Source organism: Coregonus clupeaformis, unplaced genomic scaffold (assembly GCF_020615455.1).
Source record: "Coregonus clupeaformis isolate EN_2021a unplaced genomic scaffold, ASM2061545v1 scaf1384, whole genome shotgun sequence".
NCBI lineage: Eukaryota > Metazoa > Chordata > Actinopteri > Salmoniformes > Salmonidae > Coregonus > Coregonus clupeaformis.
Window position 1 is genome coordinate 94,694 of NW_025534838.1, and position 17,072 is coordinate 111,765.

The 17,072-nt window shown below is 41.4% G+C and overlaps 1 protein-coding gene across 1 annotated transcript in view; it reads left to right on the forward strand.

Annotated features, from left to right (window-relative positions):
- Positions 1-12,250: 12,250 nt before the first annotated feature.
- LOC123486956 (polypeptide N-acetylgalactosaminyltransferase 18-like) overlaps positions 12,251-17,072 on the forward strand; it is a 39,012-nt gene continuing 34,190 nt past the window's right edge. Inside the window, exon 1 of the mRNA XM_045218119.1 lies at positions 12,251-12,544. Coding sequence (XP_045074054.1) covers positions 12,304-12,544 — 241 coding nt within the window. The 5' untranslated portion in view covers positions 12,251-12,303. The remainder of the gene's footprint in view (positions 12,545-17,072) is intronic.

The window sequence follows — 17,072 nt, forward strand, 5'->3', positions numbered from 1 at the left end:
TGGCTGGCTGACGGATCTGGCTGCTCATGGCTGGACGGATCTGGCTGCTCACGGCTGCTGCGGATCTGGCTGCTCATGGCTGGGTGTGGTGCTGGCTGGGCGGCTAGGTGGGGCGGACCCCAGCCTCGGATTGCAGTCATCACCTCCAGCAGGCCGCTCCCATCCGCATGAGCCGCTCCTGCCGTCCACGAACCCGAGCCTCCAGTCCAGCATAGGCTGCGTCGGCTGCCTGCTGATTCCATAGCAGGTGTAGATTCTGTCTCGGAAGGCTCTATCCGGTCTGGCGGACGGCTCTGAAGGAACAGGCCGGGCTGGGCTGGTGGCGCACCCGTGGATACGTGCTAGGAGCAGGAACAGGCCGTGTGTGAACGGAACACACACCACTGGCCTTAACTGGGGATCAGGAACGGCCGGACCGGACTGGTAACACACTTCGGTCTCTCATGCCGTGCGGCAACAACTTCCCTCCCTCTACTCGCCAATGGCTCCCGTAATCCGATAGCCTTCTCTCCCATCTCCCTGTGGCAGCCTCCTGCTGCCCAGGCTAAGCTCATGGCCCCCAAAAAATTTGGGTTGTACTCCGGGCTTCCAGCCTTGCCTCCGTACTGCCTCCTCCCATATCGCCTCCTCTCGGCTTTAGCTGCCTCCAGCTCTTCACGGGAGCGATATTCTCATTGTGCCCAAGGACCCTTACCATCAGTATCTCCTCCCATGTCCATGAATCCTTTACGGGTGGATATAAATCCTGTGTAGGTGGATCCTGTTGCGCTTGACACGCTGCTTGGTCCTTTTATGGTGGGTTTTTCTGTCAAGATCGTCTAAAGGAGCGGACCAATGTGCGACGTTAGCAGTAACATGATGACTTTATTAAATTAAAGCAACCACGAAAAACAACAACTGACAATACGTGAGTCCTCTGTGACACCGACAGAACATAGAACACTGGAACAAAAACCCACAAACAAACAGTGAAACACAACAGTATATAGAGGGCTCCCAATCAGAGATAACGAGCGACAGCTGACACTCGTACCTCCGATTGGGAGTTTGACCAATCACCATAAACACAAAAAAAAATGAAACTCACCCAACCCTAACACCCCAAATGAGATACACCTGGCTCTTAACACAGTCCTGGAGCCAGAGTGTACAAACCCAAGCCACCAGCACCAATAACAGACACTCTAACCAGTGTCACGATAAAGGGATATCTGTAGGGCTGTGCTTATTAACTAGTATAGTTAGGCCCTGTCCAGAATAAACTAACCCCCTCCTCCGTAGATGAAACAACTTCAAGGGTAAGCAATAGGGTAATTGCACTTTGGGGTAAATCTCAGCTCTGTTAAAAAGTACACTAAGAAAATATTTTATTGATCATAGTGATTCAGGAGTTCCCCACCACATTGACAACTATACAGAAAGCCCTTTAATTGCTGAAATAAGTCAATACAATCAATGATGAGAGAATAGTCTGATTATAATATAATAATTACTGTATAAATGAACATGCACAAATGTACTCGTGTGTCAAATACAAGTGCCTTCAGGAAGTATTACTTTTCTTCTTCCACATTTTGTTGTGTTACAGCCTGAATTTAAAATGGATTTTTTATTTTTAGTATTCAATTAAATTCGATTTTTTTGTCACTAGCCTACACACAATACCTTATAATGTCAAAGTGGAATTATGTTTTAGAATTTTTACAAATTAATTACAAATGAAAAGCTGAAATGTCTTGAGTGAATAAGTATTCAACCCCTTTGTTATGGCAAGCCTAAATAAGTTCAGGAGTAAAAATGTGCTTAACAAGTCACATCATAAGTTGCATTGACTCCTCTGTGTGCAATAATAGTGTTTAACATTATTTTGAATGACTACCTCATCTCTGTAACCCACCATACAATTATCTTTAAGGTCCCTCAGTCGAGCAGTGAATTTCAAACACAGATTCAACCACAAAGACCATGGAGGTTTTCTAATGCCTCGCAAAGAGGGCACCTATTGGTAGATGGATAAAAAGAAGGAGACATTGAATATCCCTTTGAGCATGTTGAAGTTATTTAATTACACTTTGGATGGTGATCAATACACCCAGTCACTACAGATACAGGCGTCCTTCCTAACTCGTTGCCGGAGGAAGGAAACCGTTCAGGAGTTTCACCATGAGGCCAATGGTGACTTTAAAACTGTTACAGAGTTTAATCGCTGTGATAGGAGAAAACTGAGGATGGATCAACAACCTTGTAGTTACTCCACAATGCAAACCTAATTTGCAGAGTAAATAGGAAGCCTGTACAGAATAAAAAATATTCAAAACATGCATCCTGTTTTCAACAAGGCATTAAAGTAATCAAAACATGTGGCAAAGCAATAAACATTTTGTCATGAATACAAAGTGTTGTGTTTGGAGCAAATCCAATACAAAACATTACTGAGTACCACTCTCCATATTTTCAAGCATAGTTGTTGGCTGCTGTTATGGGTATGCTTGTAATCGTTAAGGACTGGGGAGTTTTTCAGGATCAATAATACATGTATTGGAGCTAAGCAAAGGCAAAATCCTAGAGAAAAACCTGGTTCAGTCTGCTTTCCATCAGACACTGGAGATCAATTCACATTTCAGCAGGACAATAACCTAAAACACAAAGCCAAATCTACACTGGAGTTGCTTACCAAGAAGACAGTGAATGTTCCTGAGTGGCCGAGTTACAGTTTTGACTTAAATCTACTTTTAATTATCAACAACCAATTTGACAGAGCTTGAAGAATTTTGTAAAGAATAATGGGCAAATGTTGCACAATCCAGGTGTGGAAAGCTCTTAGAGACTTACCCCGAAGGACTCACAGCTGTAATCACTGCCTAAGGTATTTCTACAAAGTATTGACTCAGGGCTGTGAATACTTATGTAAATGAAATATTTCTGTATTTCATTTTCAAAAACAATTGTACAATTTCTAAAAATATGTTTCACTTTGTCATTATGGGGTATTGTGTGTAGATGGGTAAGATAATTTAATTTAATCCATTTTGAATTCAGGCTACACAACAAAATGTGGAATAGGTCAAGGGGTAATGAATACTTTCTGAAGGCACTGTATGTAGGTTGAAAACACTATGTTAAAAGGATCGGTCGGGATAAGGGAGGGCCATGTGTGTTTGAGATCCCTAACCCCAAAGAGAAGCTAGAAATCAGTGGTTACATCAGGGCTTGATTGGTCGGCAAAATTGCTGTGATGTGTAATGATTTTTTTTGTGACACATAAATGTTCTTTGTAACGTTCCATGAAATGTGTCTAAAATTAATATCTTATGTTCTGAGAACATGGCAACCATGTTCTGTGTATGTTCCTAGTGGGATGTTGATGGAAATATTCTCTAACCCACAGAAAACTAGGCACATTAATGTATTTTCCAACCATATGGAAATCAACACAATAAAAGACTGATGGGCACTTTGAGGTAAATTGCATGGCAATGATTTGGCGTAGACCTGTGGTTGTGATTGGCAAACCCTACCTTTTAAAAAGCATTTTATATGCCCGTCACAGGCATGATGGAAGAGGGGGACTATAATCTGAGGAGTCGCCTGCTGTTAAATTGTAGAGTGAATTACACTGGGGTCAGTTTGGGACAGTCAGGCTCAATAAGGGAGGATGTGCTGGTAATTGTGAAATGTCTCGTCCCCTTCAGGAAAGCAGTGCCTCGACACAGGAGCCAAACTCAGAGCAGGCTGCAGCAAATGTCAGTTTTCCTCAGATTACAATTTAATCAGACATTTCAGACAAGCGTGAAAACCCGGACTCCCTGCTTTAAATGGATTCTGGGAAATAAGTCCCTCTCAGGCAGAAGGCAATGACACTTATCTTAAAAACTGGAGAGGAGCCCACTGGGCACACACTGGTTGGATCAACGTTGTTTCCACGTTATTTCAACGAAATTACGCTGAACCAACGTGGAATAGACATTGAATTGACATCTGTGCCCAGTGGCTGGAAAACATGCAAAATTCAGATGCCTTGATCTTTCCTTCTCGGGAAGTGTGGGTTGATGTAAAGAGGAAGTAAGTCTTTACCTTCTGCAATGAATGTTATTATAATAATGATTGAATGTGTTCAAAGGTGTCACTCACTCAGCTGTATGGGAGAGCCACAGCAGTCAGCTTCATACAAATCGAGCTTTCCATTTCATTAGGTTCTACATCGTTGTACTTTCAACTGATTATTGCTTTTGGCAAAGGGCAACAGTGCAGTTTGACTGACATTTTGGGGGATCTTTTTTGAAAGACTTGTAAACTTGTAATGTAAGTTCATCTGTCATCACTTTTTTTTTTGATAAGGTTTGGTTTGTCAGTTCCCAATGAATGATTACCAATGCGGTTTAAATTTGAATTGCAGATATAGAAAATCACAGACATTGTCCAAATTGATTGCAGCTCAGTAAATCATTCTACTATTATCATCAATGTGAGCCACAATGTTTCAATAGAGACATTTACCATTTAAAAGAGTGAGAATTTTAAGGAGAGCATATTTGCCTTACATTGAGTTGTGAATATTGTGGTGTGAGCTTCATGAGCTCTCGACAACCTTAACATCGTGATTAAAACAAGCAATACATTTATAAGTGCTTTTGCGTATATATGTTCCTTACTTGAGTTCGGTCGTTGTAAGATCTTAAGTATACTTGAAACTGACAGTGAACGCAACGGAGGGAGGCTAAAAGCCTTTTCATCCTTCAAGAGTCAGATGAAGAATGCGTTCGTGTAATTCTGTGATGCATATTTGGTTTATTTAGTTCCAGAACCCTCGGGAAACTGGAGATCACGAACATAAAAACTAGTCCACAGACAGGACCCGACTCAGACTGCCGGATCGTTCTACACTGGAGTTGCTTACCAAGAAGACAGTGAATACAAAGTCTGAGGGGAGTTACAGTTTTCTAGACTTAAATCTACTTTTAATTATCAACAACCAATTTGACAGAGCTTGAAGAATTTTTAAAGAATAATGGGCAAATGTTGTACAATCCAGGTGTGGAAAGCTTAGAGACTTACAAGGATCACAGCTGTAAATCACCACCCAAGGTATTTTAAAAGTGATGATCAGGGCGTGAATATTATGTAAATGAAATATTTATATTTAAAAAAATAAAAAAAATAACTTTGTATTATGGGTATTGGGGGGATGGGTAAGATAATTTAATTTAATCCATTTTGAATTCAGGACAATAAAATGTGGGAATAGGTTAAGGGGATAGGAATAGAAGGTCACTGTATGTAGGTTGAAAACACTATGTTAAAAGCACTGTGTGTTTGAGTATCCCTAACCTTGCCAAAAGAGAAAGAGAGCTATGAATGGATCAGTGGTTCACCAACTGAGGGCCCCTTGATTGGCTCGGCAAAATTACGGTGATGTGTAAGATTTTTTTTTGTGATATATAAATGTTTTGCAACGCTCAAGAAATGGTAGAAAATTAATATTATGTTGAGAAATGAACAGTTGGAGTGGGGGGGAAAAAACAAAATAGACAAAGACAAACATATGGAAATAATACAATAAAAGACTGATGGGGACTTTGAGGAAATAGGGTAATGGATTTGGCGAGACCTCCAGGTGGCCGGGATTGGGCAAACTAAAAAGATTTTATATGCCCGCTACAGGCATGATGGAAGAGGGGGATATAATCTGAGGAGAGTCACGTTGCTGGTAATTTAGAGATTACACTGGGGGCCCGTTTGGGACAGTCAGGCTCAATAAAGAGGATGTGGGAATTGTGAAATGTTGCCCCTTCAGGAAAGAAGTGCCTGACACAGGAGCCAAACTCAGTAAAGGTGCAGCAAAATGTGTAATTCTCAGATTAAATTTAATCAGACATTTTCAGACAAGGTGAAAAGGACTCGCTTTAAATGGATTTGGGGAAATAAGTCTCTCAGCAGAAGGAATGACACTACTTAAAAACTGGACACGGGAAATGGAATAACGCATATTTCAACGAAATTACGCTGAACCAACGTGGAATAGACATTGAATTGACATCTGTGACCAGTGGCTGGAAACAGAAATTCAGATGCTGATCTTTCCCTCTCGGGAAGGTAGGCTGATGTAAAGAGGAATAAGTCTTTACCTTCTGCAATGAATGTTATTATAATAATGATTGAATGTGTTCAAAGGATGTACCACTAGTGTATGGGAGAGCACAGATCAGCTTTCATAAAATCAGAGAAAGGTTGACAGACTCATTGTACTTTCAACTGATTATTGCTTTGGCAAAGGCACAGTGCAGTTTGACTGACATTTTGGGGGACTTTTTGAAAGACTAAATTTAATAATAATATTGATAAGGTATTACGGGACATGATTAATGCGTTTTAAATTTGAAGTGCAGATATAGAAAATGACAGAGATTGTGTATTGGAACCAAATTGATTGCAGCTCAGTAAATCATTCTACTGTATATATCATAATGTAGCCACAATGTTTCAATAGAGACATTTCATTTCAAAAGAGTGAGAATTTTAAGGAGAGCATATTTGCCATTGAGTTGTGAATATTGTGGTGTAAGCTTCATGAGTCTCTCTGACAACCAACATGCGTGATTAAAACAAGCAATACATTTAATGATGCTTTACAGTATATATGTTCCCTTACTTGAGTTCGAAGGTCATTGTAAGATCTTAAGATATACTTGAAAACTGACAGTGAAACGCAATGGAGGAGAAGCTAAAAGCCTTTTCTATCCTTCAAGAGTCAGATGGTTTCTGTGTAAATTCTGTGCAATGCATATTTAGTTTTCCTGGTTATTCCACTTGTGTTAATGATAGCATAGCTAGGACATCCCCAGATGTCAACAGCAGCCCATTCAAATTATGGCAGTTTCAATTCATTCCCTGATGTTATGAGTGGAATGCATTGAGGGAGCCTTTTGCTTGACTCATCCCTGACCAGTAGTCTGTCGGTGTCATCAATGCTTGTTGACTATGTGATTAGATTCCTGAGCAGGACCAGGCTGATGCTTCACTCTGAGTAAACACTTATCAAGACAGAAGGCTTTTCAATTGATTCACCCAGCGCGATTTAATTAAGGCCTGTAACAGCAGAGCATGACCCAACATAATAATCTGATATTGTCTGATGGGGTTAAACTCCTGCAGGTTGGAGATATTCAATCCATTTGGGTGAAATGAGACACCCTTGTTTCCCCAGAGATTATTTGTAAATTACGGGGCTTTGTTGGTTCCACCGAAATCATAAATACATTGTTACAGTTGTTGGTTAGCTAGATAGTGAATTGTTGCCATATTAGCATAGACATGACATCAGTCAAAACACCTCAAAACAAGACATGCTTTCATAACAAGATACAATGAGCTGAAACGAGCCACCTATGATTCCCCACTTGGCAGCTATCTTGTCATGTTATAGCTATCTGACCGTTCAGAATCATAACAATGCACACCTTCCAGCACATCATTTTCGTGACGTTGTCAGCCAACCAGTCTATATGTATTGTCTATTTTTAGTTTAACCCTGGGTTGAATAGAAACAATAGCTGTTGATGACTTTGCAAATGCTATATACGCCGAAATAGTATCATTGATACAGTATATGACTTTATAAAGTATGGATACATTTTATTTGCTCTGTTAAACCTACCCTTTGGAATGACTTTGATAGCAAAAGTGAATCTGTTTAGTTGTTAAGTGGAGATCTCTCAATAATGCATTCTCACAATAGCACATTGGTACAGTGAGGGAAAAAAGTATTTGATCCCCTGCTGATTTTGTATGTTTGCCCACTGACAAAGACATGATCAGTCTATCATTTTAATAGTAGGTTTATTTGAACAGTGAGAGACAGAATAACAACAACAAAATCCAGAAAAACGCATGTCAAAAATGTTATAAATTGATTTGCATTTTAATGAGGGAAATAAGTATTTGACCCCTCTGCAAAACATTACTTAGTACTTGGTGGCAAAACCTTGCTGGCAATCACAGAGGCAGACGTTTCTTGTAGTTGGCCACCAGGTTTGCAGCACATCTCAGGAGGGATTTTGTTCCACTCTCTTGCAGATCTTCTCCAAGTCATTAAGGTTTCGAGGCTGACGTTTGGAACTCAAACCTTCAGCTCCCCTCTACAGATTTTCTATGGGATTAAGGTCTGGAGACTGGCTAGGCCACCCAGGACCTTAATGTGCTCTTCTTGAGCCACTCCTTTGCTGCCTTGGCCGTGTAGTTTTGGGTCATTGGTCATGCTGGAATACCCATCCACGACCATTTTCAATGCCCTGGCTGAGGGAAGGAGGTTCTCACCCAAGATTTGACGGTACATGGCCCCGTCCATCGTCCCTTTGATCGCGGTGAAGTTGTTCCTGTCCCCTTAGCAGAAAAACACCCTGAAACGCATAATGTTTCCACCTCCATGTTTGACGGTGATGGTGTTCTTGGGGTCATAGGGCATTCTCCTCCTCCAAACACGCTGAATTGAGTTGATGCCAAAGAGCTCCATTTTGGTCTCATCTGACCACAACACTTTCACCCAGTTCTCCTCTGAATCATTCAGATGTTCATTGGCAAACTTCAGACGGGCATGTATATGTGCTTTCTTGAGCAGGGGGACCTTGCGGGCGCTGCAGGATTTCAGTCCTTCACGGCGTAGTGTGTTACCAATTGTTTTCTTGCAGACTATGGTCCCAGCTGCCTTGAGAGATCATTGACAAGATCCTCCCGTGTAGTTCTGGGCTGATTCCTCACCGTTCTCATGATCATTGCAACTCCACGAGGTGAGATCTTGCATGGAGCCCCAGGCCGAGGGAGATTGACAGTTATTTTGTGTTTCTTCCATTTGCAAATAATCGCACCAACTGTTGTCACCTTCTCACCAAACTGCTTGCCGAGGGTCTTGTAACCCATTCCAACCTTGTGTAGGTCTACAATCTTGTCCCTGACATCCTGGAGAGCTCTTGGTCTGTGGCCATGGTGGAGAGTTTGGAATCTGATTGATTGATTGCTTCTGTGGACAGGTGTCTTTATACAGGTAACAAACTGAGATTAGGAGCACTCCCTTTAAGAGTGTGCTCTAATCTCAGCTCGTTACCTGTATAAAAAAGACACCTGGGAGCCAGAAATCGTTCTGATTGAGAGGGGGTCAAATACTTATTTCCCTCTATTAAAATGCAAATCAATTTAGTAACATTTCTGACGATGTTTTTCTGGATTTTTGTTGTTGTTATTCTGTCTCTCACTGTTCAAATACACCTACCATTAATATTATAGACTGATCATTTCTTTGTCAGTAGGCAAATGTAACAAAATCAGCAGGGGATCAAATACTGTTTTCCCTCACTTGTAGTAATCAGTGACAAATATCAAAGCTAAGCTGGCTTGGTTAAAAACCCTGGGAGGGGGGACCAAAGGGACCGGTATAGGTAGATCAACACTCCAGTAGGGAAGTGCTTCCCAGCCTATTGGATTTAAAAAAAAAAGTTGATAGTGGATTCTAACGTGAGAAAATCTGACGTTCTTTCAAAGTTAAAAAATTCAACAGATTTTACACAAGGATTGTCTATGTTGAAAATGTGTTACCATGATGACATAATCCTATGGTTGAAATTAATGACTTTTTGCAAATCCAATGTATTTCCACATAGATTCTATGTCACAATACATTGACAAATTACTTTGAAACAAGTTGATTCAACCAGTTTGTGCCCAGTGGGATGGTCCTCCAGCAGACTTAGCCAACTGCTACTTTAACACTTTATTATCACAAGTTGTTTTTTTGTTTTTTACCTTGAAATAAAATACAAAGTATCATTGGCAGTATCCTTGCTGTTTCGTATGAAGACATAATATTCCATACTCTTTCATACTTTTGCCGCATGAGAAAGTCATGAGAAAGTTTCAATTGGATTAATTTAATATTTCAGTGCTCATGCATATTTCATCCGTCATCTGCATCCTTCCAGGCGCTCCTCTTGGTGAATGAGGTTTATGGTGGAGCTGTAAAGGTGAAGAAGTAATTTAGTGAACCATTGCATGAAAGACAAATATCAAAGCTGCTGCCTCAAGGCACTATCTGTGGAAACCATCTGTTGGTGCAGCATTGCTCTGATATTATTTTTAGGCGCTCCAGCTCTCATCCCAGCAGGCTCTGTATCAGGAGACGAAAGGGGCGATGGGGAGGCTCCTGGCTCTTCTGTCTCTCATCAGCTGTCATAGAAATGATTTGAACTGCTCTGCTCTCACCTGTCTCTGCTGTTGGCAAAGGGACTCAGCTAGCTGCAGTGGCAATTTTAGCATGTAAATCTTCAACCTAAGTGTATGTAATCTTCCGACTTAAACTGTATTAATGCCAAAATAACATGCAAAACAGGCAACACTTTTTTTTGCTAAAAGTGTGGGGCTCAAAACATTTGCGGCTATTCTGAACAAGCCTGCATTATTATTAGTCCCCTGTAGCTCAGTTGGTAGAGCATGCGCTCGCAACGCCAGGGTTGTCGGGTTCGTTTACGGGGGGCCAGTATGAAAATATATGCACTCACTAACTGTAAGTCGCTCTGGATAAGTAGCGTCTGCTAAATGACTAAAATGTAAAATTATTCATAATAATGTATGATCCTATGGATGTATTTTACAATTATTGTTATAGAAATAATTTCAATATACATTTTGAATGTGTAACTTAACATGTGATTTGAAAGTCTCAATAAACTGTGAAGTCTTACACGGTATGTGTTTTTGGATCATGAATAAGTGCTTGGGTAGCCTAACAATAAAGTCTATTAAAGGAGGGCCCCTGTGGCCTCATCGAGTACTGCAGTATAATTTCCCATTTTATCGATGAGGAGATAAAGTAGATAAGAACCTTTACAAAAATCGCTATCAATTATTGATAAGTAAATTCCATTATTACGGTATTGATGAGACATACATTAACTCTATCCACACTTTTGGCAGCAGGGCCCAGTTTTCCGATAGCGATGGAATTTAGGCTTACGAGTATTTTAACGATGCATCTTTTCCTCCAACTGCCGAAGATGTAGCATGCGATTTCTGAAAACACCAAGCAGAGAGAACGTTCGTTAAGTGCGTCGTTGAGGCTGATAGGATCGAATGGAAGGCAGCGCTGCTCTCGGGTCAGCTTTCCATTCACAAATCTTACCTTAACATTAAAATTATTCCACAATACTCACGACGGATCAGCTCCTAGAGAGAAAGTATCACCTATGGCTGCAAATAATCAGGTAGCTTATAATAATCCTAACCTATAATAATGCACTAAATCAAGATTAGGCACATCATTGCTTACATGTTAGGCTACATACATACACATCATTAAATATACTGAGGCAAACATTTTGACAGTAGCCATTTGGCAGAATAAAACTAAATTGAATGAACATGAAATAGATTTTAATATAATTGAAATATATAGGCCTTTACTGTAGGTAGGCTATTTGTATTTTAATGCAGTCATCTCGGTTTTCATTTGAAGCATAGTTTTATCCTTCGCTTGTTTGTAACAATTGCAAAAGAAATTAGTAACATTGTATTTGTAGCCAACTTCGTTGTGAAGTTATCGGCGGTCACAGAGAGACTGATAAACACTGTGATTCTATGTTTAGCGGAGTTCTTCTGTATATGAAGTGACGCGGGAGGGGGAAAAGCATCTAACGACGCATTTAGCTGTTCTATGAGTGGTCTGAGGCAGCTGTTAGATTACTAGCGTTTTCAAGTGCAACGTTAATAACGATGGTTTTGGGAAACAGCTCGGAGATTTAACGACGAAGGTTCTAACGATGAATGTATCCTTTATAGATGCTTTTGGGAAAAGGGGCCCTGGTTAGGATAATTAAAGTAGCAGGTTAGGTGAATGAGGTTAAGGTTAGGAAAATGGTTAGGGTTAGCAAAATGCTCTCCTAACCTACGAAAATAACTTTGTATCGAAGTGGCGTGAAAAGTGTGTCCCACCTGAAGGGACGAGAGAATTGTGGAGAACACGCCTCACATTCTACAATTGGTTAGTGTAATGATCGAATATGCAGTGTACGTTTTCGGAGGATTTCATTGGCCGCCAGCTCTATGATTACTTCGTAGCAGCGGATTTCAGCTGGTGCCCCCCTGTACAGTATAGCGCATCTACGAATTTAGGTTGCTGTCAGTCTCAGCAGCTGGAAGGCTTTCGCCCGTAGCTGCAATGTTATAATCCTGGATTATCTGAAGCTACCGTATTGTAATTGAGTTTGTAAGCTTTTTATATTGCGTTTGTATACGCATTGGACCGTATGGGGGGATGTCGCGATGATGGTCTGCACTAGGAGAACCAAAACTTTGGTGTCGACATGCGTTATTTTGAGTGGCATGACCAATATTGTCTGTCTTCTCTACGTCGGCTGGATCACAAATTATGTGGCCAATGTGAACACCAAAGTCCCAGTGACCGAACCGGAGAGAAAGTTTGAAGATGACAACAAGGGAGAAACTCTGAAGATTATAGAGAGACTGGACCGACTGGAAAATGTGGTCAACCAACACATCCAAGGTAGGCTACATGCTAATTTACTTTTGTAGGGCCAATGCATAGGATATATCCACAGTTCTGTTTTAGCAAGTACTTATTTAGAATAGAAAATTATATTAAAGTAATTGGAAAATAATGTAGGCCTGATGTAAAATAAAATGTAACCAAAACTCTTTATTTTAATGTGATTATCAATATCAACCACATATTGTAGTCCAAGTACTGTAAGACGAACTAAGCAGTGGTTTAAATACCATGCTGATAGAGGCATAATATTTTTTCACTAATAGGCTACAACAGGGGGTAGGCAACGAGATTCAGTCGCTGGACGATTTTGTCGGGAGTGGATGGTTGGGACAGAACATAATTAAATTAATGTGTACACTGCGAATTGACCACAACTAAGCCTACAAATAGATTGTATTTGAAAATAACAATCATTTCATACCTTGATTACATTGAGACACAATCACATGTCTCTTTTTGTATTTGTTGGAATACTTGGGAACAGATTTCCTAAATTAAACTAATTTTTAGATGAATTCCTGGTGATTTTATTGTAAATATATTTTACCAAAAACTAAAATCCTGGGGCAAAAATAATCACTTGTGGGCATGTTGCCGACCCATGGGCTACAATATGATGGATAAATATGAAATATTAATTAGTGCAGTGCACTTCACACTGGAGGTCAGAATGCAGAGTAGTGCCAGTGCTGGTGTGAACTGATGAGTAAATTTAGCACTTGGAGCATGCATTTGGCAAAGTACTCAGTCTCACATAGATGCACCCCTGTAGCTGGTGCCCATATTACATTACTGTGGATCTTTTATGTTGTCAATGATATCTGTTAGCACGCAGGGAGCTGAGGAGATCACTTGACAAACTGTGGGACCTCAAAAGACCTTTAACACCTAGCCTAATTCTCCAAAAAATGTCTGAATGTCCAATTTGTCCCTTTATGATGAAATGAGGGATAACGTGGAGTTTCACATCTTTGCAGTGGACTATAGGGAGTGAGATTCTTACGTGTGAGTGCTTGTTCTTCGGCTATGAAAAGCCAACTGAGAGACCTGAGCCCTAGGACCATACGTCGGGACTACCGGCCGTGGTGACTCCTTGCTGTCCCCAGTCCGCCTGGCCTTGCTGCTATTCCAGTTTCAACTGTTCTGCCTGCGGTTATGGAACCCCTACCTGTCCCAGACCTGCTGTTTTCAACTCTTAATGATCGGCTATGAAAAGCCAACTGAGATTTATTCCTGATTATTATTTGACCATGCTTGTCACTTATGAACATTTTTGAACATCTTGGCATGGTTCTGTTATAATCTCCACCCGGCACAGCCAGAAGAGGACTGGCCACCCTCATAGCCTGGTTCCTCTCTAGGTTTCTTCCTAGGCTTTCGCCTTTCTAGGGAGTTTTTCCTAGCCACCGTGCTTCTACACCTGCATTACTAGCTGTTTGGGGGTTTTAGGCTGGGTTTCTGTACAGCACTTCGAGATATTAGCTGATGTAAGAAGGGCTATATAAAATAAAATTGATTGATTGATTGATTGTTCTTCAAATATACAGTACATGGCAGCAGTTTGTGACACATGTGTACAGTAGAAGGCATGTCAGGTCTTGCATTAAGAATGTTTCTCATTAGATGCCACACAACCCTGTTCCCATCAAATACTATTTTATTTGTCACATGCTTCGTAAATAACAGGTGTAGAATAACAGTGAAATGCTTACATGCGGGCCCTTCCCACAATGCAGAGAGAAAAATAATAAAACTAGGAATAAATACACAATGAGTAACGATAGCTTGGCTATATTTACACGGGAAACAGAACCGAGTTGATGTGCAGGGGTACGAGAATTGAGGTAGATACTTTTGTGTTTATATAGTGTATGTGGACACCCCTTCAAATTAGTGGATTCGACTATTTCAGCCACACCCGTTGCTGACCGATGTATAAAATTGAGCACACAGCCATGCAATCTCCATAGTTCAACATTGGCAGTAGAATGGCCTTAGTGAAGAGCTAAGTGACTTTCAATGTGGCACGGTCATAGGATGCCACCTTTCCAACAAGTCAGTTTGTCAAATTTCTGCCCTGCTAAAGCTGCCCAGGTCAACTGTAAGTGCTGTTATTGTGAAGTTGAAACGTCTAGGTTCATTCAATGTCTCAGCTGTGAAGTGGTAGGCCACACAAGCTCACAGAACGAGACCGCCGTAGCGTGTAAAAATCGTCTGTTCTCGGTTGCAACACTCACTACCAAGTTCCAAACTGCCTCTGGAAGCAACGTCAGCACAATAACTGTTTGTTGGGAGCTTCATGAAATGGGTTTCCATGGCCGAGCAGCCGCACACAAGCCTAAGATCACCATGCGCAATCCCAAGCTTTGGCTGGAGTGGTGTAAAGCTCGCTGCCGTTGGACTCTGGAGCAATGGAAACGCATTCTCTGGAGTGATGAAACACGCTTCACCATTTGGCAGTCTGACGGACAAATCTGGGTTTGGCGGATGTCAGGATAACGCTACCTGCCCCAATGCATAGTGGCAACTGTAAAGTTTGGTGCAGGAGGAATAATGGTCTGGGGCGGTTTTTCATGGTTCGGGCTAGGCCCCTTAGTTCCAGTGAAGGGAAATCTCAAAGCTACAGCATACAATGATGTTCTAGATGATTCTGTGCTTCCAACTTTGTGGCAGTTGCACAGGGCGGGGTTCAGACCCAGGGCCTCGAGCTTAATGATGAGCTTGTAGGGTACTATGGTGTTGAATGCTGAGCTATAGTCAATGAACAGCATTCTTACATAGGTATTCCTCTTGTCCAGATGGGATAGGGCAGTGTGCAGTGTGATGGCGATTGCATCATCTGTGGATCTATTGGGGCGGTAAGCTTCCAAAAGTCAAGTGGCGCAGCGGTCTAAGGCACTGCATCTCAGTGCTAGAGGCGTCACTACAGACCTTGGTTCGATTCCAGGATGTATCTCAATCCGGCTGGGGTAGGCCGTCATTGTAAATAAGAATTAGTTCTTAACTGACTTGCCTAGTTAAATAAAGGTTAAATACAAAAGTACAATTGTAACTAGGTAACAGGCTAGATAATAAACAGTAGCAGCAGCATATGTGATGAGTCAAAATAGTTAGTGCAAAGAGAGTCAATGCAGATAGTCCGGGTAGCTGTTTGGATAACTATTTAGTTGGCTTGTGGGTAGGAGCTGTTCAGGGTCATGTTGGTTCCAGACTTGGTGCATTGGTACTGCTTGCTGTGCGGTAGCAGAGAGAACAGTCTATGAGTTGGGTTACTGGAGTCTTTGACCATTGTTAGGGCCTTCCTCTGACACCGTCTGGTATAGAGGTCCTGGATGGCAGGGAGTTCTGCCCCATTGATATACTGGGCCATGCGCTCTACCCTCTATAGTGCCTTGCGGTCAGATGCCAAGCAGTTGCCATACCAAGCGGGGATGCAACCAGTCAAGATGCTCTCATTGGTGCAGCTGTAAAACCTTTGAGGATCTGAGGGCCCATGCCAAATCTTTTCAGCTTCCTGATGGGATAGAGGCGTTGTCGTGCCTTCTTCACGACTGTGTTGGGGTGTGTGGACCAGTGGCGGTCAATGCCGTTTAGGTTGAGGGAGTACGATTTTATTTTTTATGAGCATGGCCTTATTTTTATTACAGTATATTGGATGACTGTCATTCATATTCCATTCAACCAGCTCAATGGAACATCGATAGGTTTATGCTACTGCATGATATTCTAAATTTCCCTATACCCATCATGAGGTTGCAACAACCTAGCCTGTGAATGAATTTTACAACGTAGGTGCGCAGATCAATCATTTTTTCAGTAATCAAGGTGACAGACATTGACACATTCAATACCGCCTTGCACACTCTTGCCTGCATCTAGCTGATCTAGGGTGTATTCATTAGTCCAACAGTTGCAAATGGGAGTTTCTATTGGACAAATTCAGGTATTCTTATCCCCATTCCATTTGCTTCTGTTGAAGAAAAGTTTTTGAACAGAATCGGGCGGAATGAATACACCCCTGATCACACGCAAACACAGTTCACTTTCATAGCAGCCACATACAAACAGCATGATCCCATTGATCGTTGTATAATTACTTCTTGCATCTATACGCTCTCCTCTCACTTTTTCCCATCGCTTGTGGACTTCAGTGCACAACACATCAGATTTCTGTGAACTGGCGAAAAACCTTTCCAAGCCAAACCTTCATATCATAACCACTAACCGCTACACACAGAGGAGGATGGAAACTAGCTGTCCTCCGGCTACACCATGGTGCTACCCTACAGAGTGCTGTAGACCTTCATTGCAAAACAGTTTGGTTTAATAAATTAATTGGTGACATGACTATATTTAGTATAGTTTTATCTAAAAATGATTTTATGAAATTCTCTGAGGAGGATTGTCCTCCCCTTCCTCCTCTGAGGACCTCAACTGGTGTGGACCATGTTAATTCCTTAATGATGTCGACACTGATTAACTTAATTCTCTACCCGTTCCACTACAGCCCTGTGGATGTGGG